Below are 24,337 nucleotides of genomic sequence, written 5' to 3'. Positions count from 1 at the left end.
CGATCTTTTACCGCCTGGGGAGCCGATGGGTTTTTTGTCGTCGAGCGAGCCGTACAAGTTTGCTCATCGACGGAAGGTACAGACAAAAGTGACGATGACGTCCCAGGTTGAGGGAACTGCGTATCCAGCCGCTGCAGGAGCTTCTGAAGAGTATTAAGCACATCCAGAGACAAAACCGTCTGGGGGGTCAGTAACTTGGATATAGGTACCATACCCCCGCTTGCACTCGTCGTCGTCGCCGCCGACGTGGAAGGCCGTAAGCCTAAATCCGATGGCTGCAGAATCGAGTCACCTTCTCCTTCCGCCGAGCTGGCCGTGTCTGGCTGCAGTAAGACCTCAGGGGGGGGGATCAGGTCATAGACCTCTGGCAGCCAAGCCATAGACAGTCTCCGTCGACGAAGGAATCCCAACCGCTGCTGCCTGAGCGGTAATAGGCATCGTCAATGACACCGAGGTCGACAAGCAAGTCGTCGTCGAGCCCTTAGACTTTGTCGTCGATTTCGATGCCGACTTCCCGGCTGAAACATCTCGACTCATGGAAGACCTGGGACGGTCCCCTGAGGAGGATTTTGACAGCGCTAGCCTCTCCGTCTTAGATGATGAGGAGGAGGGCTTTTTATGTGATGAGGAAGATCCAGCATGTTTCCCCTTATGCTTGTCCTCAGCGCGAATTTCCGCTGGCCATACCTTTTTCGATGGAGGCTCCGACTTGCTCCTGGAGGCCGTGGAGCCAACTTCCGAAGCCGGGTAGGCACCCGCTCCGTCATTAAGCCAGTCGACCAGCCTTCTTTTACGGTCCTTAAGGGTTTTTTGGGAGAAACCTTGGCATATCTCACATGTATCCGCCGTGTGGTGCGGGTGGAGACAGTAGATACAGTCCATGTGGCCGTCTCCTTCATAAACTTTTTTGAGGCCACATGTTGCACACGGGCGAAATAACGCTTTTCCAGACATAATTCTCCAGAATTTGAACTTCGCCGAAGCGAAACAGAAAAAACAACCTAGTTTTCACTAGTAGTAAACACGAGGATCCCACTCAGACGGTTGAAATCTGAGGGAGCGCGGGGGCGGGTCCTGTATTTATATCATGACGTCCTGACGGTGCGGGCACGCATGATACAAAACGAGGTGGATAGGACGCATAAGCGTCGAAAAAGTTTTCCTACGGGAAAGGGTCTATATAATGTACCGGGGATTCCCAGCCTGACGACGGGGAATATTCTAAGCATGTGAATCCATGAAAGATCCAATGCTGGAGAAAGTGGGTGTTGTGAAGGGGGGATCCCGTACCCTTTTGCATGCGCACATCTAGGTGTACTAGTTGCAGTTGGTAGGTAGCTCTTGAGGGAGCGTGCTCCAGGTCATAACAGGGGGACATTGCATGCCAGAAGGACAAAAAGAACACTATTGTGTCGGGGTCACCAATGAAAGTGAGAGGCCCCCAAAAATGCACTTAATCTTCCCAATAAGAGTCAAACAGGACACATCCCTGGAGGGAATGAGACCAAGGCCAAGTGCTGGTGATATCAAAAAATCGTTTATCGAAAATAGGGCAAGCAGAATCTACTCTGCTCATGCCAAGAACGCTCTGCAGAAAAACAGGATACAAATCATTTTTATACAGCTTTTACGTCAAAGAGCAGGGAGGCCTAGGGGACACATGAACAGTTGTGATTGGTCACTATGGGTGAGCACCTATATGTGCCATAGGGTCAGAGTATTGTGGTTGGCTCAGGATCATGTGGTGCTGTGATGATGCTTATCGGGTCAGTCAGCTGGGCTCATCGGGATTGCATGCGCTGTCGGCAACTGTTGTAGTGTTACATTTTCAATGGTTACTTGACATTTGCCCTTGTGGTCACACATTCCCATTCATCCAATACTATAATTTGTCTTGGTTAGCTTGCTCCGAGACCTGTGAATCTGACACCAAAGGAAAGACATTTCTCAAATGCAGGTTAATTTATCATTGGGCAAAGGTCATAATGCATCTATTAAACCCAGTATTTGATCCATTGATAGGCAGCTTAACTGTGCGTTAGTACAATACAAAATATACTGGCTAAGGGGGGGGGTAAAACCTTGTGGTAAGTCACTGTGTGGTCCGGAAGGTCCATCTGGTACAATAAAGAGGGCTCTAAATTTAAGGCATAGATTACACATTAAACGAATGGGTCACAAAGGCACATACCACAGCAGTCATAAGTCTTACTATGGGGGTTAAAGACTGGTCATCTAAACAACATTGAATCTCTACTAGTCTGTCTTGAGAGGGTTGGAGGAGAATCGAAACACCTTTGCGGTGCAGTTCTGCATTGCACAGGGACACAGGACCTCCCAGAGCAGTTTTTTACATAAAGGCTTTTTACACGTGGCCTATTACATTCTGATTATAATAGTCTAAAGCATGTCATCCTTTCTACTTGGCTGAGTATTCTCATTGTTACAAAACTCATGGTGATAATTTGTGTGCGCCCAGGTTATAGTCCATACTAAATTAAACAGTTCATTGGCAGATTCTGCACATGCAGGCCCTAACGCATATTATCATGATATGATCATACTGGTTATGGCAATTGATTGCTACATTGTTTTTACATAATACCATGCATATATTTACATTGAACTTAAACGAGATAGCTTTGTGCTAGCATGTACAATGTTATGCATTTTATTACTGTCTATTTATATTAAACTTTATTCTACACGTTACACACCACACTTATGTAACTGGAATCTAAAGTTAGTGCTGATTACACAACATGCTCATTATTCTACAGCAGTTCTTTCATTATTCCGCATGCAACGGAAACAGTTTATGAGCAACCTATTCTGATTGCGTGCAGAAAGGCACTTTGGTTTCCTTCTATTAAGGCATGAACAAACATGACACTCATGGGTCGCTCTTGATAACTTGAACATGTTCAAAGGATATGGGGTAGTATGCTTTATGGCCTGGGTCTACTAGATGGGGGCTGGTTTATAGAGATGAAGGACTTTCTGCTGCCAGGCCGCGGCAGGGTCAATGAGGTAAGAAGGAAAGGAATAGTTTACCTGTAACTCCATTTCTCCAGCATTGGTATCTTTCATGGATTCACATGCTTAGAATATTGCCCGTCATCAGACTGGGATTCCTCGGTACACATAGAAGTTTTCCTATAGGAAAAGGCTATATGACACTTGTGTCGTATCTACGTCCTTTTGGGGCCCGCCTACGCATGCTCCGTAGGACACCGCGGTATAAGAGCCCCGCCCTCGCTGCTCCCTTCAGATTTCAGCCCCTCCAAAGTAGGAAGGGTCAAACCTATCAAGCACATACATTGCATTCCGGGGAGGCTGGCGGGCGCATGTGAATCCATGAAAGATACCAATGCTGGAGAAATGGAGTTACAGGTAAGAAACTATTCCCTTCTCCAGCATTGGATCTTTCATGGAATCACATGCTTAGAATAGATAGTTTAGCAGTAAACCTGAAGACGGCGGCAAGAATGCAATATACACTCACAATACATAGGTACACCAGAAATAAGTTTACCCATATATCTGTACCTCCATAAAGCATACGGTCACCAACAGGTAGAAAAAAAACCTCTCCACAGTGTAGAGCTTACCTTATTGAAACAGATGGCGCAGGACTGCTCTTCCCATCTGCACCTCGTCCGCATGCTGCCTTGCAAGGCAGTAGTGGCGGGTAACGTGTGGGGCACCGACCATGATGCAGCCTGGCATATGTCCGTTAGCGGAATTCCTGCCCATAATGCTGCTGAAGAGGACGTTGATCTTGTAGAATGGGCTCTAGGATACCCTTGCAGCGGCCTTCCGGCCTTGGAGTGGCAAAAAGCAATCGTCGAGGAGACCCATCGAGCTAATCCTTGCTTAGAAACTGCATTTCCTCTCGTCGACGGACCATACGCGATGAACAGTTGTCGAGTAGACCGGAGTTCTTGTGTACGATGTAGGTAAAATTTTAGGGCCCTCTTAACGTCCAAGGTCTGAAGAGCTTTTTCCGCTGCCAAATTGAGGTCGCGAAGAAAGTAGGGAGGACAATGGACGAGTGTTTGTGATACACTGTAGGAACTTTCGGAACAAAAGTAGGATTGGTTGCCAGAACCACCTTGTCTTTAAAGAATCTTAGGTATGGAGGGTCTACGACCAACGCTTGCAGTTCCGAGATTCTCCTAGCTGACGTGATAGCAATTAAGAATGCCAACTTCCACGATATGAATTTCATGTCCGACGTGGCCATAGGCTCAAAGGGTGGTTTCATTAAGCCTGCCAACACTACGTTGAGACTCCATGTTGGTGGAAAACGTTTTACTGGGGGAAAAGTTCAAAATAAACCCCTCATGAAGTGTTTCACTAGCCTGTCGCTGAATAGAGGAGACGACTGTCTCTTCCTCGTGAACCTAGAGATGGCCGCCAGGTGCACCTTTATCGATGTGAAAGATAAACCCCCCTCTGCCAAGTGAAGCAGATAAAGGTGACTCCGGAGCAAGTTCTGCCTTAACGGGTGTAGACCTTGTTGTCCTCGACACCACTCACAGAACCTTCGCCACTTATAGGTGTAAGATTTGTTGGTAGAAGGGGCCCGAGCCGCTTGCAGAATTTTCTGGCAATCCTCCGAAACGTCTAAGGTACCAAATTCCGAAAAGTCAGGAGCCAGGCTGTGAGGTTGAGACTGTCCGGGTCGTGATGCCACACCGTACCTTTGTCCCGGGACAGTAGGTTCGGGACTCTCGGAAACTCTATTGGTTGTTCCAGCGACAGGTGAAGCAGGTCGGAAAACCACAGTTGCCTCGGCCAGTACGGTGCCACTAGAATTACCCGGCAGCTGTACCTGCGTATCCACTGCACTGTCCTACGTATGAGGGGGAACGGAGGAAAAGCATAAAGGAACTTGTCCGTCCATGGGAAGAAGAACGCCTCCCCCATGGAACCCTCCTGAGGCCATCTGCTTGCGAATTGTTCGCATTTCTTGTTTTCCTTCGTTGCGAAGATGTCCAGTGGGGGGTGACCCCCATTTCTCAAAAACTTTCGTCAGTTCAACTGTGTCCATTTCCCATTCGTGTATCTGGGCTATCCTTCTGCTGAAGAAATCCGCTTGCGAGTTCCTCACTCCCGGGAAATGGTGAGCCACGATGGAAATCTCGTGCTTTAATGCCCAATGCCATACTTTCTGGGCCTCCATGGAAAGGGTCCTGGATCGCGCCCCCCCCCCCCCCCCCGTTTTCTCAAATAAAAAATAAAACATGGCCGTCTTATTGTCCGTCAGCACTCGTACTCTCGATCCCTTGATGTATGGTAGGAACGCCTTCAAGGCCCATCGCACTGCTCTGAGCTCTAACACGTTGATGTGTAGGAGTGACTCCGTTTGAGACCAACGACCTTGCGTTTGAAGAGTGCCCATGTGAGCTCCCCAGCCAGTTAGACGCATCCGTGACTATGGTTAGCTGGTACTCCGGTTTCTGTAGGGGTACACCGTTGTCCAGGTTGTGGAAACTCTGCCAGCACTGAAGAGTCTGAAGCAGTTTGTAGTCATCGATGATGATGATGATTATCTTGTCTGACCACGATCCTTGGGCCTGTGTCCACCGGTCCACAAGGAACTCATGAATAGGCGACAGTTTGCCACCAGATGGATGCAGGATGCCATGGCACCTAGGACCGAAACATATTTTCTCACAGAGCTTGGTGTTTCGCCATAGTCCACTCGCCAGTTGATTGAGTTTTGAGATTCTGTCGAGGGAAGGCTTCCCTAGCCCAGACTGGGTCTCGACCTGTGCCCCCAGGAACACCAACGTTCTTGATGGCAGCAGCGAGGATTTCTCGAAGTTTATGGCAAATCCCAGCTGTTGTAGAAGCTGCATGGTGGCTTGCAAACTTGTGTTGGTCGACGCTGGGGAGGATCCCCTTACCAGCCAGTCGTCGAGATATGGGTATACATGGTGGCCTTGCCTCCTTAGCCAGGCCGCTACTGGGGCCAGGCATTTCGCAAACGTTCTGGGGGAGGTTTTGAGCCCAAAGGGAAGAACCGTGAACTGGTAGTGAGTCCGCCCCATCACAAACCTCAGGAACTTCCTGTGTTTCTGACACATTGGACTATGGAAGTACGCGTCCTGCAAATCCAGGGACGCCAGAAAATCCCCTTCTTGAACGGCTCGGATCACTTCCTGGAGCGTGAGCATTTTGAATTTTAGGCTCTTTAAGGACTTGAGATCGCGTAAGTCTAGAATGGGACGCCATTTTCCGTTTGGCTTTTTCACGACGAAGTATCTTGAGTAGACACCTTGACCTTTCTGTGATGCTGGAACTAATTCTATCACACCTTTTGCTAACATGAGTGTTACCGTTGCAGTACCCTCAGATGGGAATGAGCGACGAACGCAGGTGGAATTTGCGGAGGGCTGCGCTTGAACTGTAGAGAATGCCCGTTCCTTATTGTGTCCAGCACCCATTGATCTGTCGTTATTCGTTCCCATTCGTTGACATATGCTGATCCTCTTCCCCCCCCAGAACGGTGTGTTGCTCGTCATTGCTGATCTTTATTTTGCTTCTCTCAACGACGGATAGGATGGTCTCTTCCTGGAAGTCTGGAAGTTCCGGCGTGGGTTTGCTGTTTGGGAAGCACGCCTGTATCCCTGGGAGGGGTACGCCAACCTACCGAAGGATCTGCCTCCTGACGCAGAGAATCTGGAATTACCTGAAGCCCCTCTAAAGGGACGAAAAGACTTTTAGATTCGGCCACTCTGGAGGGCACCCAATGAATGTGCCGTCTCCGAGTCCTCCTTCATTCCCTTTAGGGCCTCATCTACTTTCTCTCCGAATAGAAGGTCTCCCTCAAAGGGCATATCTACTACTTTGTATTGTACCTCCGGCCTGCAGTAGGTACACTTAAGCCATGACTGTCGTCGTAGCATGACCCCATTATTGACTTGCTTGAAGCCCAATTCAACAAGGTCAACCGCGATGTTTATTGCGTGATTGGAGGCTTCCTCACCCTCTCGTACAAGTAACATCGCCGCCTTCCTATGCTCTTCCGGAAGATGATCCAGCAACGGAGCCAGCCTGTGCCACATTTCTCTGTTGTATCTGGCTACAATAGCCAGAGAGTTTGCGGCCTTTACTGTAGTTGCTCCCACAGATAGCACTTTTTTGCCGGAGGCATCCTGACGTCTTGCCTCGTTTTCAGGCGGAGTCGTGCACTTGTGCTGGGCCTTCGCTTTCCTCGCTGCTGCCGCCGACACCACCAATTCAGGCGTTGGTTGGGAGGATAAGCACTTGGGTAGACTCTGGAGCCTTACATTTTTTCTCAAGGCGACCTTTTACCGCTGGTTACAAAAAGGGGTGACGCATTGTCTGCAAACCCTCCTTCCACACGTGATCTAGTATGGGTATTGAGAACACAGATCTCCTCTTACCCATGTGGTCGAACAGAAAACAGTCCCTTTTTCTGTTCTTCCTGGGACAAACCGAATTCCTTACACGCCTTCTCCATCATAGAATGTAATGATGCAATATCGTCCGGGGGGGGGGGGGGGGGGGGGCAGGGTGGGGAAAGATGGGTGAGCCGGGCTCCTGGGGGTTTCTAACTCCACCTCTGACTCCCAGGTTGGATCCCTGGAGGGGGATGAGATATCCGACATGGCTCCTCTGTCAGACTCCGAATCTGGCAGCTCACCTTCCTCTTGGGTTGCCTGTGGTGCTGAGACTGGCGTGAGGAAGTGAGTAGGTGGACAGGACGGGCCCGGTTCGTCGACGGGTGACTGTGGTAGGTTTACCTGCGGTAGTCTCTGGTCCAACGACTGTTGGAAAGACTGAAGCATGGACAGAATCTCCAACGACAAAACAGATTGAGGATTGAGAAGAGGGGCAGACACCGGAATTCCGGATCCCCCTAGTCGACGACTTGTCAACCACCCGTAGCCCGAGGTCTGCCGGGCCAGCTATTCTCCCGCTCTCGTCCTCTCCCGAGGACAGCGACACTGCCTTTTCCTGCAGTAAAGTATCCGGAGGGATCGGAAACTTCAGGCCTCCAGACTTCCTGTAGAACCTCCGTTGACGAGGCCACCGTCGCAGTCGTCAGTGGGACGGTAGATACCACATGCGTCAGTGGTAGGGAGGCCAATGACTGGACCGCCGTCGACAGTGGTTTAGCAGGTGGTTTAGGCGGTCCCGCCTTTTCTGCACTTGGCCTGCTTTTACTCGAATCGTGGTCGATCTATGGTGATCGCCCGAGAAGGATTTCAGCCTTTCCTTGTCATGCTTTTTTGACAAAGCTGAAGATTTTTTCGACGAAGATTCTCTAGTCCGAGATGACTCTTTCTCCGCCGGTCGAGAATTCTTCGCCGGTGGTTCCGGCGATACAACGCCGTGTGATGTTTTCGCCGATTGTGTGGAGCCTACCTCCGAAGGGGGGGTATGCCCCCACTCCATCATTCAACCATGCCACCAGCCGTCGATTTCGGTCTTTGAGGGTCTTTTGAGAAAACCCTTTGCATATGTCAGTTATCAGCCGAATGATGAAGGTGGAGACAGTATATACAATCCATATGTCCATCCCCCTTGTAAACTTTTTTCAAGCCGCACGTTGCGCACGGACGGAACAGCGCCTTTCTTGACATGAAGGAAAAAAATTCACCCAACTCCAAGTACACAACCTTGTACAAAGTAGTAAGACGACGCAAGGAGATCCCACTACTTTGGAGACAGTTGAAATCTGAAGGGAGCCGCGGGGGGAGGGGCTCCTATACCGCAACGTCCTACAGGGTGGGCGGGCCCCAAAAGGACATAGATAGGACACAAAAGTGTCAGAAGTTTAGTTTTCCTATAGGAAAAGGCTATGTGTACCGAGGGATCCCAGTCTGACGACAGGGAATATTCTAAGCATGTGAATCCATGAAAGATCCAATGCTGGAGAAGACAAAAGATAGTGAGAAGTTTGTTGCATTCACGCGGCTAGTCTCCCATGAGACTAGGACGGCTAAAAAGAGGACAGAGGGAGGAAGTGGGGAGTAGCTTGTTAGCTGTGCGCGCCTTGTGGGGAGATCTGCAGGCCAGTGTTCAAATATCATGGTTGGCCTGTCACTATGCGACAGCAAAATGGAGTCGGCAGGAGAATTCTTGTTCATGGCTAATTTCCCTCACCTAGTGAGACCCCCAGCAGCTTTGCTGGACTTCTGGAGTTTATTCTTTTCCACTTGGTAAGAGCGAGAGCTTTTCCCCCACTCTTACCTGTGTTTCTACCTGTTTCTTTGTGATTGTGGGCCCTGGAGTACACCACTTCAGTAGCCCCCTTCTTTGTGTGCATCACCCAGCACCTTCTATGCAGTGGCACAGGGTTATTCAGACTCCCCCCCAACTCCATTTCTGAGGCGACTACAGTCCCCCAGAAAAAGGTAAAGTTACCATTGACTTTAGTCAATCTACCACAGATTCAGTACACCCCATCTTCCATGGAGTACTGGAAAGGGTTAATTTGCATCCCTTTTCATCTTTACCTCCTAGAGCATTGTTTCGCTCTTAACATTTAGACTTGGCTGGCGGCAGTGGCATCTACCCTAACTTTTCTACTGCATTTATATTAGATAAACGTGGTACTGTTCTTGGCTATTATATTAGCCTCGAACATAAACCCACTTGACCAAATCGTCTTTCTTTTGGCTCCGGTTGGGTTTATTCGCCATTTCTTTTTGATAAAGTCCTTCTTGTGTTTCAGTTTGCCTGGCAAACTAGGTTTGCCTTCTTTGTTCACTGTCTTTTGAGGGAGGGGTGGTCAGCCCCTGTACAGGGTATCATAGGAAACCCAAGTCGCACTTTGTCATGATTGGCCAGGGTAGTTGTCCAGGCTTCACAACCCCCCTGCTGGGTGATTGACAGCCAGGCTGTGCAAATGGGTTTTTTTTCGCATAAAAGGCAGGTCTTTTGGGCTAGAAGTCAAGAGTTGCTACTGGAACTACAAGGAACCGAAGAGAACCAGAGAGAACGATGGCTGCTGCAACTACCCCGTCCCGGTGAAGCCCTGCTGCAGTCCTGAGCTATCTTCCCTTCAACGACTTAGAGAAGATCCAGTCCGGAGTATTCTTCCCAAGAGCTTGGTGAGGATAACCAGCTCATCTTCTACAGCCAGAGGAACCTCTTTCTTGGTCGAAATCGCTGCACGCTACTATAGTGGTCCGGATAGCCATCTGAAGAGCATCTCCTGTTTTTAAAGGAGCACACCTTTATTCCTCGTCTCTTCTGCCGGCTTCATCCCTGTGCGGTGCAGACCCCCTTCAGACATCCTCCTTCACAACGAAGCTCCAAGAATCGTGGGTCTGCGGGACACCAACAGGAACAACTGCCAGAGCACCAGCTGCCCCCTTGGAACAAGGTACTGTGTTCTACTTGAGGAAACTGGGTGAACCCCTTTTCTTCATTTCCAAGGCTTACCCCTGTCTTCCCTCCTTTTTGGCTATGTTGAATCGTGAACTGCCCGACTGATCTTCGGCAACGGGCCCGGTGTCTTTCGACCCTGGCTCCCGCCCTTAGACTTTTGAACTCCTGTCTGAGCGTTTGATTCTGCCTGCCTAACCAAAATATTGCCTGTGATTTTTGCCTCCAACTCCCTCTGGGTATCTCAGGTGCCAAGTACGTTTTGACCCAGTAGCATTTCATGTCACGGATACAAGTTTATTTAGTAGAACGAACTGTCAAAAAGTGATCGCAATCATTTGCAGTAACGTGTTTCGTTCGTAACACCGGTTCATTCAAACACAGGGTACTTACCTTGAGACTTACTGTACAAAGTGAATTGGTTGTAGTGTGGTTTTTCTCTAAGTTTAATAGAAGTGTTGTGTTGTAACAAATGGTTTAAAAATAAATGTACTTCTATGTTTTACCTGAAACCATGAGCCAGTGTTTGCTTGAGTCACAGTAATTGTGGTCCCTTTGTGTAATCTCTGCTACTGCTCATATACTCTTGAGATAAGCCTGGCTGCTCCGCCACTGCTACCACTCTGACATAGTAGTACAGGCTTGTACCAAAGGTAAAACTTGTATTGCCACCTGTAGTCTTAATTGTGTGAAGTGGTCCCAAGGGCACTGCACAGGATTATGCATAACAGCAGCATACAAAATGGAGTCTGGTTGACTCCAGTCTAGGCTATCTTCAGGGGGTCAGTGCCCAAGGGTATTCCGTGCGAGTGGCCCGGGACCCAAAGCAGCCACACTAGACCCTATCCAGGAAGTGTGTTGTCTCAGAATGGTGGGGGGCTCTAGGACCTGCTCCTCCCACACACATGCAACACTAGCTGCACTCTAAAGATGTCAATTTTGTTGAATGCAGGTACCTCGTGAAGTTTGCTACTGCGTTAAAACTTGCCATTGCAATGGCCACTTGCCGCACTCAGAAATTGTGTCGAACCTAGGTGGAGGTAATAGCTTGTCATTTATATAGCACCTTTATTGCATTAGTGTTGCCTCAACACGCTTGTCAGGGGAGAAGGGGGTGCACTTATCAGAAAGATTAGCATGAGTGCATTTGGCTAACATAGGGGGTTGGGTGGGCATGGTTAGTATCAAGGCCTCTCATGATGGTAAGCTTGAAATGGTGGAAGTTACTCAGGTTGCTGGAGGGAATAACCAGATTTTGATGGCCTTCCTGAAGGAAAAATAGTCCTCATTGCAGCAGATGCAGAAGGGAGGACAACACAATGTGTATTGCATATGGCCTTGAAAGTTGATCAGCATAATATCGTAAGCCAGCGGAGCTCCAAGTGCAGGGGTGATGTGCTCTGGGTGAGAGGGCAATGAGGAGCCCAGCTGCAGAGTTTAGGATTCACTGGAGCTTTGAGCTGACATGTTCTGGATACAGTGTTAATGTGGAGAAGGTTAGATCCATGGTGGATCCCAGGTTCTTAACCGAGTTGGATGGTGGGGGGGGGGTACTAGGCCAGTGAGTGCGGTTTAATCACAGATTAGGATTTAAGTTGGACCAGTATTGAAGGAGGTAGTTAGCTGTAAAGTGGACAATTTTCAAGAGGCAGGAGAAGAGGTCAGGATGGGAGGTGGCCGGGGTCTTGCAAATCTTGAAAATGATCTGTCATCAGCATAATTGTAGCAGGTTATGTCATGAGTGCAGGGAGAGTGCTTAGGCAGAGATTGAAGAGGGGGACAGGGAGGCCCCATATGGAGCATGCAGGGAGGAAACTGGTGTACTATATTATGGTGTGCACTGAGGTGTTTTGGAACCAGCCCAAAACAAGTACACCCCCCCCCCCATAAGTTCAACTCTTGTGCTGCAGCCATGAACAATATGATAAAACAGCAATTTGGCAGCAATAGAAAAATGCAAGTTGTAGGCTTAGAGATCACAGAACAGTTATGTTTTTTGGACTGCCAACCACCTAGGTAGGATCCGTTCAACGTAAGGACTAGCCTCCCGCTCTCTTTCAGGTACTTGTCTGCCCTCAGGTACTTGTCTGCCCACAAGCGAGATGCGACTATCAAACCAGTGTGTCAGCACATGCTCGGTGCAAACCCACTGCAGAGTCCTTCTCGCTCAGTGCGCTTGTACACTTTTAGAAGGTTGCTTCACTCGGCATGACAAACTTCTAGAACAGTGCAAAACAACATGTCGAAAAGTACAGTTTGGACCTGTCCAAACCCCCCCCCCCCAACTCGCAGCTGCAGGGCTGGGAAGCGCTTCACCGGAATGTGTATTTATCTATCAATGTCCACAGTCAGCATCAGGTTACCAAAGAACATGGCGCATCACTTGGGGGGGAAAAACTATTTCAGTAAACGCTAAAGCCAGTACCCCTAACTGCCCATGTAGGCCTTGCAGACTAAAGCAATTAAACCTTAGTTTAAACCCCTCCCCCTCCTCTTTGTTAAGTAGGCGCTTGACAGAAGACGCAAAGAAAGGTTTTCAGGTGCTTCCAGAACTGGAGATTCTCCTCAAGTTTCTGGGAGGCTGTTCCAGAGAGGCCCCAGCTGAAGAAAGATCTACCACCAATTTGTTGCTTGGAGAAGCGACTGACCCTGAGGGAGTTGGCAGCAGATGAGCGAAGAGCTTGAGAAGAAAGATGCCCCAGAAGGCCTTGTGGACAATGCAGAGGTTTTTGACCGTAATTCTTGACGCAACTGGGAACCAGTGCAGATATTTCAGTCAAGAGATATGATCCCTGTGCTTGAGGCCAAGGACAAGTCTTGTAGTCCAGTTCAGGATGAGTGGCGGAGAGGAGAAGCAGGCAGATTTAGAAAGAGGCTGTAGCAGTAGTCCAGCCTTGAGAACCAGAGCTCTGGAGACAGCGAGCTACCAGGGAAGGAAGAATACCTCTGAGGAGGTGAAACTAGCTGGTAGTGCGACTTGTCTAAGAAGGATAGTGTGGAGTCGAAGATGACGGGGAGGGCGAAAGACTCCAGCAGTGATGGGAGTGGTTGCAGAAGTCAGCCAAGGCAGGAAGGAGTCCTTGAAGGTTTTGGAGGAACAGGGATGTACTTGTTTTGATGACTCATAGATCGGACTTGTCTGGGAAAACAGGGCGAAGGCAGAGAAGGAGGGTGAATAGGTGACTGAAGCGGGGTCGGAGGAAGAGCAGGGAGGAAGGGGGGGCGGGGGGGGAAGGATAGAGGACACAGGATATCCCGAATTTTTTTTAGACAAGGGCAGTGCCATGCAGAGGGCCTGGGAAGGGACAGGAGAGTGAGACTGCAGCAGGATTGGCATGTGCCTTGCAGATTTTAAAGAGTTCAGCCGAGTTGTTAGGACGCCGCAGAGACGCAGACTTGGATGCAAGCTCTCTTCTTGGAGGACAGAGCCGGTATTGCTTTGGAGCAGGCGGCAGGCCAGTTTGTCAGAGGATGTACATGAAGCACACCATTTCCTCTCATCCACCCTGCACTTGTGTTTAAGTGAGGTCTTAGTCATACCAGGAGTTGCACTTGGCTTTGGGCTTCAGGAGGATTCTCATGACAGGGGCAAGAATATCAGATATAGCAGAGTGGAGCATGGAAAGGGCTGCGTCAGGGTGAGTCAGCCAGAGGGGGCGAGAACATGGTGGCGAAAAAATTGACACGCTCTTCATGGGTCGATGACTGAGAAGGTGGGCGGAGGTGAGCGGCAGTGATGGACTTGGCCTGGCCTGAGGGGCGTAGAGAGGGTGAGCTGGGAGGAAAGGAGAAATATCACTCCAGGAGAGGAGTGGTGAGGGACAGACAGGGGAAGTTTGAGGCGATCCAGAGTGTTCCCTGCAGAGTGAGTCAGGCCAGAGGGGAGAAGAGAGCAAGAGAATCACAAAGGAAGAGAATCACCAGAGGAAGGACAAGAGTCATTCAGATGTTGAAGTCTCCAAGGAGGAGTTGAGTGTTCGGGACCAGGAGTGAAGAGGAGAGGTCCACCCATCCTGAGGGGAAAGAGGCAATCGGACCAGGTGGCTGATAAGAGCCACAGTAAGGGAATGAAATGGCTACGAGAGCCTACAGACAAGGCATTCGAAAGAGAAGGCCTGCGTAGGAATGACCGAGGCAGGAATCCACTCAGGGAAGATCAGGGCTACACCCCCTCCGGAAACAATTGGACCTGGGCACAGAGAGGATCTAGTAGCCTTCAGGGAGGAGAGTGGCACAGCTTGCCCTGAACAAGACCAAGGACATCAAGGTCAAGTTCCTCCAGAAGGCAACAGATGTTGGAAGTGTGTTTGACAGCTGAGCAAGATTTAAGTGGCAATATGGAGGTTACCTTCCTTGAAAGATTGGGGGGGGGGGGTAAATCAGAGGTGTAGAAGCCCAAGAGGGGCAAAAAGAAGGCGGGCAAGGTAGCCGGTCCAGGCAGCAGGGGGAGGCGAGGAAGCTGTGGAAAGGGGGGCCAGGAGAAGAAAGGAAATTGATGAGGCGCGGGAAGCATCAAACAGGAGGTTGGCCTGAGGGCCGTGGACCACCAAGAGGGTAACATTCAAACATTAATGACCTTAGAGGAGTGGAAGGAGGTGAGGAGCTCCCCCCCAACTGTGCGCCACCATTAATAGAAGGGGAGAGCACAGAGAACATATGTAGGTTCCATAGGTCTGGTGAGGGAACAGACTGGTATAGGTGTCCGCAATAGGGAGGCCTGGGTTGGAGACCAGGATGTCCTTTTTTTAAACTTCTTCCTACCAGATTAGTGAGGAGAGCAGGATAGTCGAAGGAGAGAAAGCACCATACCATAGAGTAGGTAGGGAAAGGAAGGGGAGACTAGGGGTAAAGGGTGCAAGCAGACAAGACAGAGGCGAGTCAAAAACAAGACAGATGGCCAAATTTCAAGAACTATCAATGCAACTTTAAAAACAGGAGCAAAAACAGTTGGAGAGCCTGCTAGGTGGACAGGGGGTAGCTGGGAAGCGTGAGGGTCCGCACCGGCAGAAGTCGGTCAGCTGACTATCCCTGCTGACAGCCAGGAACCTCCTCTGTTGGAGCCACCCTTAGCCTAGGGCCCTTAACCGTGGGTGCTCGGTATTGAAGGAAAGGCCATGGTGGGCAGGCCGGGAGGGAGGAGGGAAACCTTGCAGAAGAGGAACCACGGGGAGAGCAATGGACAGGGGAGACCAGAACACCACACAAGCCAAAAGGCCAAATGAGCGACTCACCGCAAGTAATCTGAGTCAGCAGTCGCACCCGCTCTTGCTCAATGAAAGTGAAGAGGGAGAAATGAAAGTGAAGAGACCCAAATGTTGCCCTCGTATCAACGTATCAAATGTGAAAAAAGTTATTCACTCAAGACAGCCATTTAGACCCTACCCATATGACGCAGTTAAGAGATACATTTGCAATCAATGGAGCAAGTCGAGTGACGAAAGGCAATGACTGGACTATGACCCGGATGGAGATGTGTTCAATATGAAGCACACACGCATTCATGAATGGAGTTACTTAGTCCACACTTCGACACGAAGAACATGCATACGCTTAAGGACAGACCTTCAGTAACCCAAGTTGCACAAGAATAAACATGAGCTGCTTGCCGACGCTTAAACAAAACAAGAGTCCATGTAAACAAAGATGGCAGCCAGTCGGATTGAAATGAATTGAAGACACGGATTGAGAAGGGAGACCAGGCTGTCAGTACAGTCATTGTGCACAGCCTTGCCATGGACACAGGAATGAAAAGTAAGGAGACACCTTCGTAAAAGACAAATCCTCAATAGCAAGCAGGAAGTTTGTGGTCCCAGCACATGCGACCTGAAACCCTATTAATTCAAGTCAGACGGGAGAACCAGTGACCCCCATACAGCCACAAAAACTAGCGACAGAATCCCTGCAGCCCCAAGTCCCTGAAACAGATACAACCACCACAAACAAAACCAGGCACACCAGAATCACAGCGAGATGTTTAACTGTTGTAAACAGAAACTAGGAAAACGATGAACGCCAATTTAACTGGAGACCTGGAAATAACTGACCCGGGATGAGCCCCGCCACTGAAGGGATTGCAAACCCCATAATAGACAAAACTTGCAATACATGAATGGCGAAGGAAAAAAGGACAACCCCTACAAAATCCTCTGCACACTAGAGGAAAAGGACCAAGAAAGGAATAAGAGAGTGAATCTCATGCTACCTCGCCACCTACAACCCTAACAGAAAAACAATGAACCACAAGGAGCCAAGCGAACTAAGACCACCCCCCCCCCCCAACCGGACGCCAAACAGCTCACACCCACTAGATATTTTTCAGAAAATGTAAACACCCCTTGGATTACCAAAGACTTGGGAGAGATAAAAAAAACATCACTATGAACCAGAACCAAGAAACCCAGCCAACAATTTAATTTAGCGCCTCAGCGAAGAGCCCAACCACAATATCAGCAAAGTTTCATTGGAAAGAGAGACCATCAGGAAAAGAAAACTTTCACTGAGATACAATAAAGGTAGGCAATAAACAAGGGGGGAAAATTCAGACACCACACTACAGCCTGCTCAACATAAGGTACATATGCAAAACAGAAGTGAGGGCAGCACCAACATGGTCACAGAAACATGGCCATCAGACAGTCACAAAGCAATCATCCACAAAGCCTTACCAAATTACTTCAAACTAAACAGAAAACTGAAGGTGGAATCTGAAAGTTCAAATACCACACCAGTGCCACGGACCACATCCTGAAGGATTCCAACTTACCTTTCGAAGACTAATAGTATTAAACAGGGACCTCCCATAACGTCACCAAAAACCCAAGACAATCGTATGGAACCAATACCACTGTGCCACCACCCCTGCTTGCTCTTAGGCATACCTCAGACATACTTCTCACAAACTAAAATGTCCTATACCACATAGAAGTGACAACCATAAGAACAAACTGCCACAAAACAACCTAGACACTGGTGAAACTCCAGACAATGGGTGGGCACAAGCTAACATGCAAACGCCAGTTCCTTATGGTTCCACAAGCACATCAACTAACCTACCCAACAGACTTCCTTAGCGCCATGGCGGCCATGCAAATTGTAGCGTGCGTGGTATAAAAAAATTATAATTGAAGAAAAAAGTAAACTGAAGGCAAATAGGATAATTAAAAGGTTTCCCAATGGTTGAGTCCAAATATGTAGCTATTTATGCAGTATTCTACAAAGAATTTTGCAGTCTGGCTCAAGAGCAGGAACCCCAAAAAGTTGGGGGTTAGCCATATAGACACAAGAGTATTCAATATTGACATTGACTCAGGACTTGTATGGAACCTTCTACAATTCCACTCTGCTGCAAGTGCTATGCAGCAAAGACCCCTTTTGGATTCTTGTGTAAAAAAGGGTGGCCTGGGAGTAATATGGCGTATGAGTTGAACCAGGGAGGGACAAGTCCCGTTCGAGAAACTAATGCCCCAGACGCATGGTCCCCTGCAAAGCAGGCGGTGGGGAAGCACAGCAAGTGGGTGCGTATAAAACAGCCAATTCTATTTGAAGCAATTTTGGGGCTGCAAGTGTTGCCCCCGTGAGTCCCCCCGCCCCCCAAACCCAACCCCCCGCCGGACAAACGTTTCAGGAGACCTTACCAGCCACGATCAGTTTACATAGCGTTTGAGACTTCCCAGTCTTACCTGAAGGAGACAGGAGGAAACCATGGCCATGAATATTATTGTCGAGAGCGCATCTATGCTAAGTGGCAAGCTTACAAATCAAATACAAAGCATTTCCAATGCGTTTACCAACTTAGCTAACTTTTCCCCTCTGCCTTTTTATTGGACTATACCTCCAAAAAGATTGTTAGGTAGCAGCACACAGCACAATCTTTTTAGGGGTCAGGGTATAGGTCTTAAACTGCGATATCAAACTGTTAACTGACAAGAGGGGCCGGAAAGGCGCGCTCAGGGGAAACGCGCTTGACCGTGGAAGCCGGTCTCCCTTGCATGTAGTACATTAATTTAATTGTGCCGACAGCAATTTTAAAGAGTTCATTAGCGGTTATTTGATTTTCACTATGGGGCAGAAATTCCATTTGCTAGCCAGCCCGCCCAACCTATCCCATGGCCAAACATTGCATTTAAATCACCTATATTTATAACCCCAAGAGTAAAAGGAGGAGGATCCTCCATTGCGAACGACAAAGGGTGCAGTTGTCCACGTCCCCCTGCAATCGGCAACAATCAGTGGTTGGATGACGTGTCTGGAAGTTAGTGTGCAATATGATCTTGAAATATCCCCTTACCCGCAATAACTACATTAAGAGACCCTTCATGTTATTTGAAATTGGCCTCCGTGAAGGTCTTGCTGGCGTCTCACCAAGCAGGTTTGCCTCGACATCAAAGCAGGCGGTCACACCCATTATGATATATGGCATTTACAACGCGCCTATACACAAGTGTTTCAAGGCGCATTAGCAAGATAGAAATTCACACGTCACGTGCTCAATGCCAAACCATTGCAAACCTTCTCGGACCAGCCTCAGACTACAAACCCACCAGAAGAACTCTGGTGAACTAGCATATGTACAGGGAACTATCCACGCAAACCAGCAAGAGAAGGCGCGCGAGTGCAACACGCCTCTACACAAAACCGCAAGAAAACCTCGGGCAGTGCTGCAAATGCAGTACTAATCTAATCGGTCTAGTGAGACAGGGTTTAGCCCCAGCAGCTGCAAAACTGGTTCCGATTTAGAAGGGGGCGCTACCAGGGAACCTTATTACAACATTTAGTTATTTTGTACTAGTGTGATATTGGGAGATTATAATGTGTGCCAGATACGGTGCAGCGAAGAGCGAATACCAGGCTGCAACGCCTTCAGTTATGAAGTTGGATCGTTCCCAAATGAGCCGACTGGGCCTGCCCATTGCTACAAGTGGTATCGCCAATTACTGGTCTGCGCAGACCCCAAACCGCTAGTCCATCACGACGTGCTATGCCCACCTGAAAGGACTCACAAACGATGGGTTATCAGTAATGCATCAACGAGGTTCTTCATGGCCTCATGAAAAGTGGGGCTCGGGCGGCAGTGTAGGCGACTTAAAACCAATAAAAACAAAGCTGGTTACTAGCCATTAGGAAAGACAGACAAGTATAACTTTATCATGTTTATTTAAGAACATTGCACCATAAGAGCATTACGCCATACGATACACAAGTTTTTCTGGATACCAGACAAAAGCTTTCCTGCAACAAAAAAAAAAACAAAACCATATAAGCTTTTGCAATTCAATTCACCCAAAACCCTCAGCACCACATTATCAGTTTACAGTTATTACATTTACAGTTCCAATTGCCACCACCGCCCTTCCGCAAAATCCAGACCAGATTAAAATAATAAACAGGGACACATTCCCAATTGAATCCGGGGCGAAAGCAGTAGCATTCCCGTGGCACCTCCATCCCGAACCTACCATGGCAACATGTGATCCTAGAGTGAATTCAGCAACTCCACGCGTCCAGTCAAAGCACGTACAATTCAGTTCCTTTGGCCCTGCAAGTGTTAACAATCTTAATTATACACTATTAACGTCTAACAACCCACCCCAAATAGATGCAATTTGGGCCCGACGAGAAGTACAATTGGTGGTATGTAATTAAAGAGCACTTCCAATAACGAGTTACTATAGAGGTGAGGGCAAGGCATGCTTGCATTACCTTACTCCTACGAGCAAGGCTGCACCACACATGGTACATGCCGATTGAAGCTATTCCAGCTACTAGTGACAGGGACAGGTTTGAGCTCTGAAAAAAATGCGGATTTGAGCAATAAAAGTTACCTCGACTTACAGGACTATTCGCACATGAACTAGCCAAGAGCAGCTTTCGTCAAGAATTCACTGGAGGCACAACACTTCTTCCGTCACGGATACTGTCGTTTTCATGCTATCAGGATGCAAGTTTTTTTTAACATTCACAAGCCACCCACACCGTGTGACCTTTTTCTTGCCATTTTGGCTTGCCAGTTAAACTCGCCCCCTCAACGAAAGGGGTTCTCGTTTAAACTAGAAATGCACACCCGTCCAGGGATGGGCATTTTTTTTTAAACTAGAGGATACGGAATCGAGGTCCCTAAACTAGTGGCCTGGCAGTTTGAGATTTATAATCCATCAATAGAACAGGGGTGAGGGGTCGGGTAAAACAAAAAGGGTCCTACCAGGTCTTGTGCTATTCGGATAATGCAAGTGACGGGTGTGAAGGACCAATGGCTAGGAGGGCAGGACAAGTGCCACCAGGGAACATTAACCTTGCGGAGTGCATGGACGGGTTAAAAAAAAAAAAAAAAAAAAAAAAAAAAAAAAAAAAAAAAAAAAAAAAAAAAAAAAAAGGGGCGGGGGGCCAGGCCCTGCCAGGCAAGTGGGGGGGCAGCAGGATTTACACAGGTTTGTGGCGGTGCGAAGGTTTACTGGGCAAAGACTGAAGGAACCACGCAGCCAATCAATGGGGGGGGGGAGCGCATTACGGGTGAGAAGAGATCTGGCCCAAGTAAGAGAGGGGCAGGTAATCACAGGGATGGCATGTAGCGGGTCCAGGCCCCAGTAAGCATCCTGGATGATGCAGGGAGTCGGGAGAAATGTTGGGTGCCACATTTGTAGAGGTGGGGAATTTGACCAGTGACTCTTGGCCTGGTGGATAGGTACTCGGGTTGGGTTATCAACTAACTTGATGAAACTCAATCCAAGAGCCTACCCCAACGCCTCCCTCCACCCCCCCTTCGAACTAGTACTGATTGTGTTGTGCACGAAGGTAAAATGCCAGGAGATAGGTTTGTTTTCCAGACTTTTTTAATTGGGCTTCGTAAAGCCAGATGAAAATTAGATACAAGAATTCTGTAGTCAATTCAATACAGCAATGAAAAATACGTTCTTCCAGTAAAAAATAAAAAGGACATCTAACATTAAACCTTCAAAAGGGTTGTCTGCTGAGCAGTCCTGCAGTAAGTGAACAGAGGCCAACTCTTAGTGTGCATCAAGGCAGGGCAAGCCCTTTTTATTTACAAGCGGCTGGCTACACCCAAGCCTTAAAGCACAAGTTTATAAAACTGATAAATTAAATAGCTAGTTTCCAACCTTAGAACTGTAACAAAAATAAAAATAATCCTGATCGAGAAAACGAAAAAGTGGCCTTAACTTAAAACTGGCGCTCATGAATACTGTAAAACAATGAACTGAGTCGATATAAACTATTGCAGTTGTACTACAAGAACGAAATCAGCGAGGCTCCAAAAATCTTTATAAATACGGCCATTTGGAAGGACGATCTTGATTCATGAAGGATTTTTTAATCGTTGCGAGCTGAGGACAAGAAGCAGGCAGATTGTAAAGGCACTGACTGAAGCATATTGGCGACAAATTCTAGCATTGAGGTAGTTTTAGCAAATACACGTGAGTCAAGCAAAATATCACACAAACCCCCCACCATACAACGAACTGGCTTAGGGATAATCATGCATTACAGTCTAAACGTAGTCATAAGATTTAGGAGGATGGCTGAGCCTCCGTTAGGTGGCCAAGACGGGATGTTCAGTCCTAAACCCAACACAAACATACGTGCAATAAATATACTTTTTTTCTGTACCTTAACTATCATAGCTGTCTCTGTAGGATCCACCTGAGCGATCATATCCACCTTGACTCCTGCCACTAAAACAAAGGTAACTTTCGTTAACAACGTAAACCATAAGCATGTAGACACCATACAATGTGTATACAGGCTCATTGATACTAGAATTTCAAACTTTGGCGTTTCTTAACATACCTGCTGTAATAATCTCTGGATCCACCATATCCGCCACCTCCGTAGCCTCCAGTCCGGGACTCAAAGCGACTGCTACCATAGCTATCGCCACCTGAAGGTGAAAAGCGTAAACAACGTATCAAGTATTTACCACGCCCAGTCCAACTTGGCCAGTACTCGTAAGTGCTCAATGAAGGCAGAAGAATGCTTTGAAAACCACTGGCCGGTACTTCCGGGTGCAACATTTAATGGGGAGGGGACCAAGCTGCCATCATGTTCTTGATGGGTCAGTTCATCTTGACCGTACCCATTTTTGTATACAGGCTGGCGCCAACACAACTATGTGCGTCTACGGTTTAGTATCAAAAAGGTTGATAACCCTAAGAGTGTGTGTATATATATATATATATACATACACGCCGTGCAATACAAGGATCCAATACAAGGATCTCGGTGGCGGTGGTTACTTAAGAACGTTACGAGCGAGAGCCAAATATGGAAACCCCATATACAGTGCCAACTATGGCAGTAGATCATATTTAGAAGAAAAGCCTACACGTTTTAAGTTGCTTGGGCCAGCCCAGAGTTTACATAAAATCGTTAACACTACACACGCAAGAATGCAAACCATTGGTGGCATCTCCAGTACATTTGCGCATACGATTCTAACACAAAGAGCATGGAGGTTCTTTTCCCATAAAAAAAAATTATGACAACTATTGATGTGGGTAGGCTACAGCTTAATCGATTTGGATTTATAGATGGATACCTTTTCCTAGTAACGTTAACGGGAAAGTGTGAGTCGGTCACTGACTAGTAACCTCAAATTACCTCGACCTCTGCCTCCGCGAAAACCTCTGCCGCCGGAAGACCCGCCTCTGTAGCCCCCGCGACCACCTCGCTCCGATTTTCCTGCCTGGTCAACTCTAATTTGACGACCATCCAGAGTCTAAAAAAAGGAGAAAAAAAAAGTGTATCAAATACGAGTCGCATTGACATGAAACTGACACGGGAACGGGCCAAATGGAGGGGGTAACACGCTCTCACCTTTCCGTTCATGGCCTGCAGCGCATCTTTAGCGTCTTCTAGGTTCTCAAACGTGACGAAGCCGAAGCCCCGGGATCGCTGCGTCTCTCGGTCCTTCACCACCACAACTGAAATAGTTTAGAAACCAGTACTGTAAACTAGATGCGTGTATTCATGGTCCCCATTGCATTCGGTACTTTTAATAGGTCCTTACCTTCTGAAATCTGCCCATACTTGGCAAAGTGTTGTTCCAAGTTCTGCTCGTCCGTCTCAAAGCTCAGACCACCAACGAAGAGTTTGCCATCATCAGAAGACATGATAATATCTAGGGAAAAGTAATGTTCCTATGAATTACATAATACTGCGAAATAAACATCCGCGTCCCCACACTTACGTCGACCACGCAAGTGTTTAGCCAACGTCATCCCACCTTCTAACCGTAATAATCCTTATAACCCGTCTAGACCCTTTTGCGACCACCGGATTGTCACTTCGAGGGGCACTTGCGACAATCCATACGACAGACGCTATAGTTTGATTCTGACCAACACCGGCTGAGGTGACAAGATGGCGACGCGCCTAACGTTTCTAAAATGGCGGCTACACAACTCGAACGAGTTCGTAGGGACGTCGGCCATTTTGAAAAATGCTGCCAGTTAGAGAGTAGGGGTGAACTCGGGAGCCGTGAAGCAATCTGCCACGTTCTGGTCATAACGTAAAACACAATAGGGCCGGAGAAATCGTTAGTTGCGCAATGCAGTTAACTACCCCAACCCCACCATACAAACAGCAGACATACGGTACGGATCTACGCCCAAAGGCAGAAAAGCACGGCTCTGGCATACCTAAATACCCATTAGTTACCACTCAACCTTCACCTCGCGGACACCGGTCTTAAAACTTAACATGCAAAAATACCGTGCACACATTCTGGGGCAATACAATTACCATCATTGGTTGGCTAGCTAACACTTCAATCCCGCCTAGATACTGCCTCGTATTACCTTTTCTGTGTTCTTGCCGCTGCTGTAACTTCAAGTCTGTGGTGAAGGTCCGGTGCAAGATGGTGAAGGTGTGAACTCTACAGCCGTTTATATACCCCCGCTACAAGCGCGCGCAACGTCTGGACACTGGGAAAATGACGTCATTCTCCCGAGCAACA

At 48.1% G+C, this 24,337-nt stretch overlaps 2 protein-coding genes across 11 annotated transcripts in view; one reads left to right on the top strand and one right to left on the bottom strand.

The window, feature by feature from the left end:
* LOC138569251 (uncharacterized) overlaps positions 1-24,337 on the top strand; it is a 557,461-nt gene that overhangs the window by 410,875 nt on the left and 122,249 nt on the right. The gene's annotated exons all lie outside the window — the stretch shown is intronic.
* Positions 1,519-24,337, bottom strand: LOC138569285 (cold-inducible RNA-binding protein B-like). 3 transcript variants are annotated; one of them, XR_011303203.1, is made up of 8 exons: positions 24,180-24,337; positions 23,390-23,500; positions 23,197-23,303; positions 22,981-23,098; positions 22,171-22,261; positions 21,991-22,055; positions 19,827-19,906; positions 19,508-19,599 (listed from the first exon to the last, which is right to left on the bottom strand). XR_011303203.1 is itself a non-coding variant. In XM_069647140.1 (7 exons), exons 2-6 carry the CDS (start codon positions 23,490-23,492, stop codon positions 21,992-21,994), a joined length of 483 nt encoding a protein of 160 aa, XP_069503241.1. In that variant the 5' UTR covers positions 23,493-23,500; positions 24,180-24,337; the 3' UTR covers positions 1,519-1,923; position 21,991. The 3 variants fall into 3 exon arrangements, 1 of the variants encoding a protein (XP_069503241.1); XR_011303202.1 differs by having other exon boundaries at positions 19,827-21,707; positions 24,180-24,336; XM_069647140.1 differs by lacking the exons at positions 19,508-19,599; positions 19,827-19,906 and adding an exon at positions 1,519-1,923.

Source organism: Ambystoma mexicanum, chromosome 1p, assembly GCF_040938575.1.
Source record: "Ambystoma mexicanum isolate Mex_15411 chromosome 1p, UKY_AmexF1_1, whole genome shotgun sequence".
Taxonomy (NCBI): domain Eukaryota; kingdom Metazoa; phylum Chordata; class Amphibia; order Caudata; family Ambystomatidae; genus Ambystoma; species Ambystoma mexicanum.
The sequence above is the reverse complement of the archived record's forward strand: the minus strand, read 5'-3'. Positions and strand labels throughout refer to the sequence as shown.

Bases quoted from the DNA above. Each gene is read 5' to 3' on its own strand.
- LOC138569285 (XM_069647140.1), bottom strand. From the start codon at position 23,492: ATGTCTTCTGATGATGGCAAACTCTTCGTTGGTGGTCTGAGCTTTGAG. The intron at 23,304-23,389 runs GTAAGGACCTAT...AAACTATTTCAG, and splicing joins GTATGGGCAGATTTCAGAAG to TTGTGGTGGTGAAGGACCGA. The intron at 23,099-23,196 runs GTGAGAGCGTGT...TCCTTTTTTTAG, and splicing joins TGCAGGCCATGAACGGAAAG to ACTCTGGATGGTCGTCAAAT.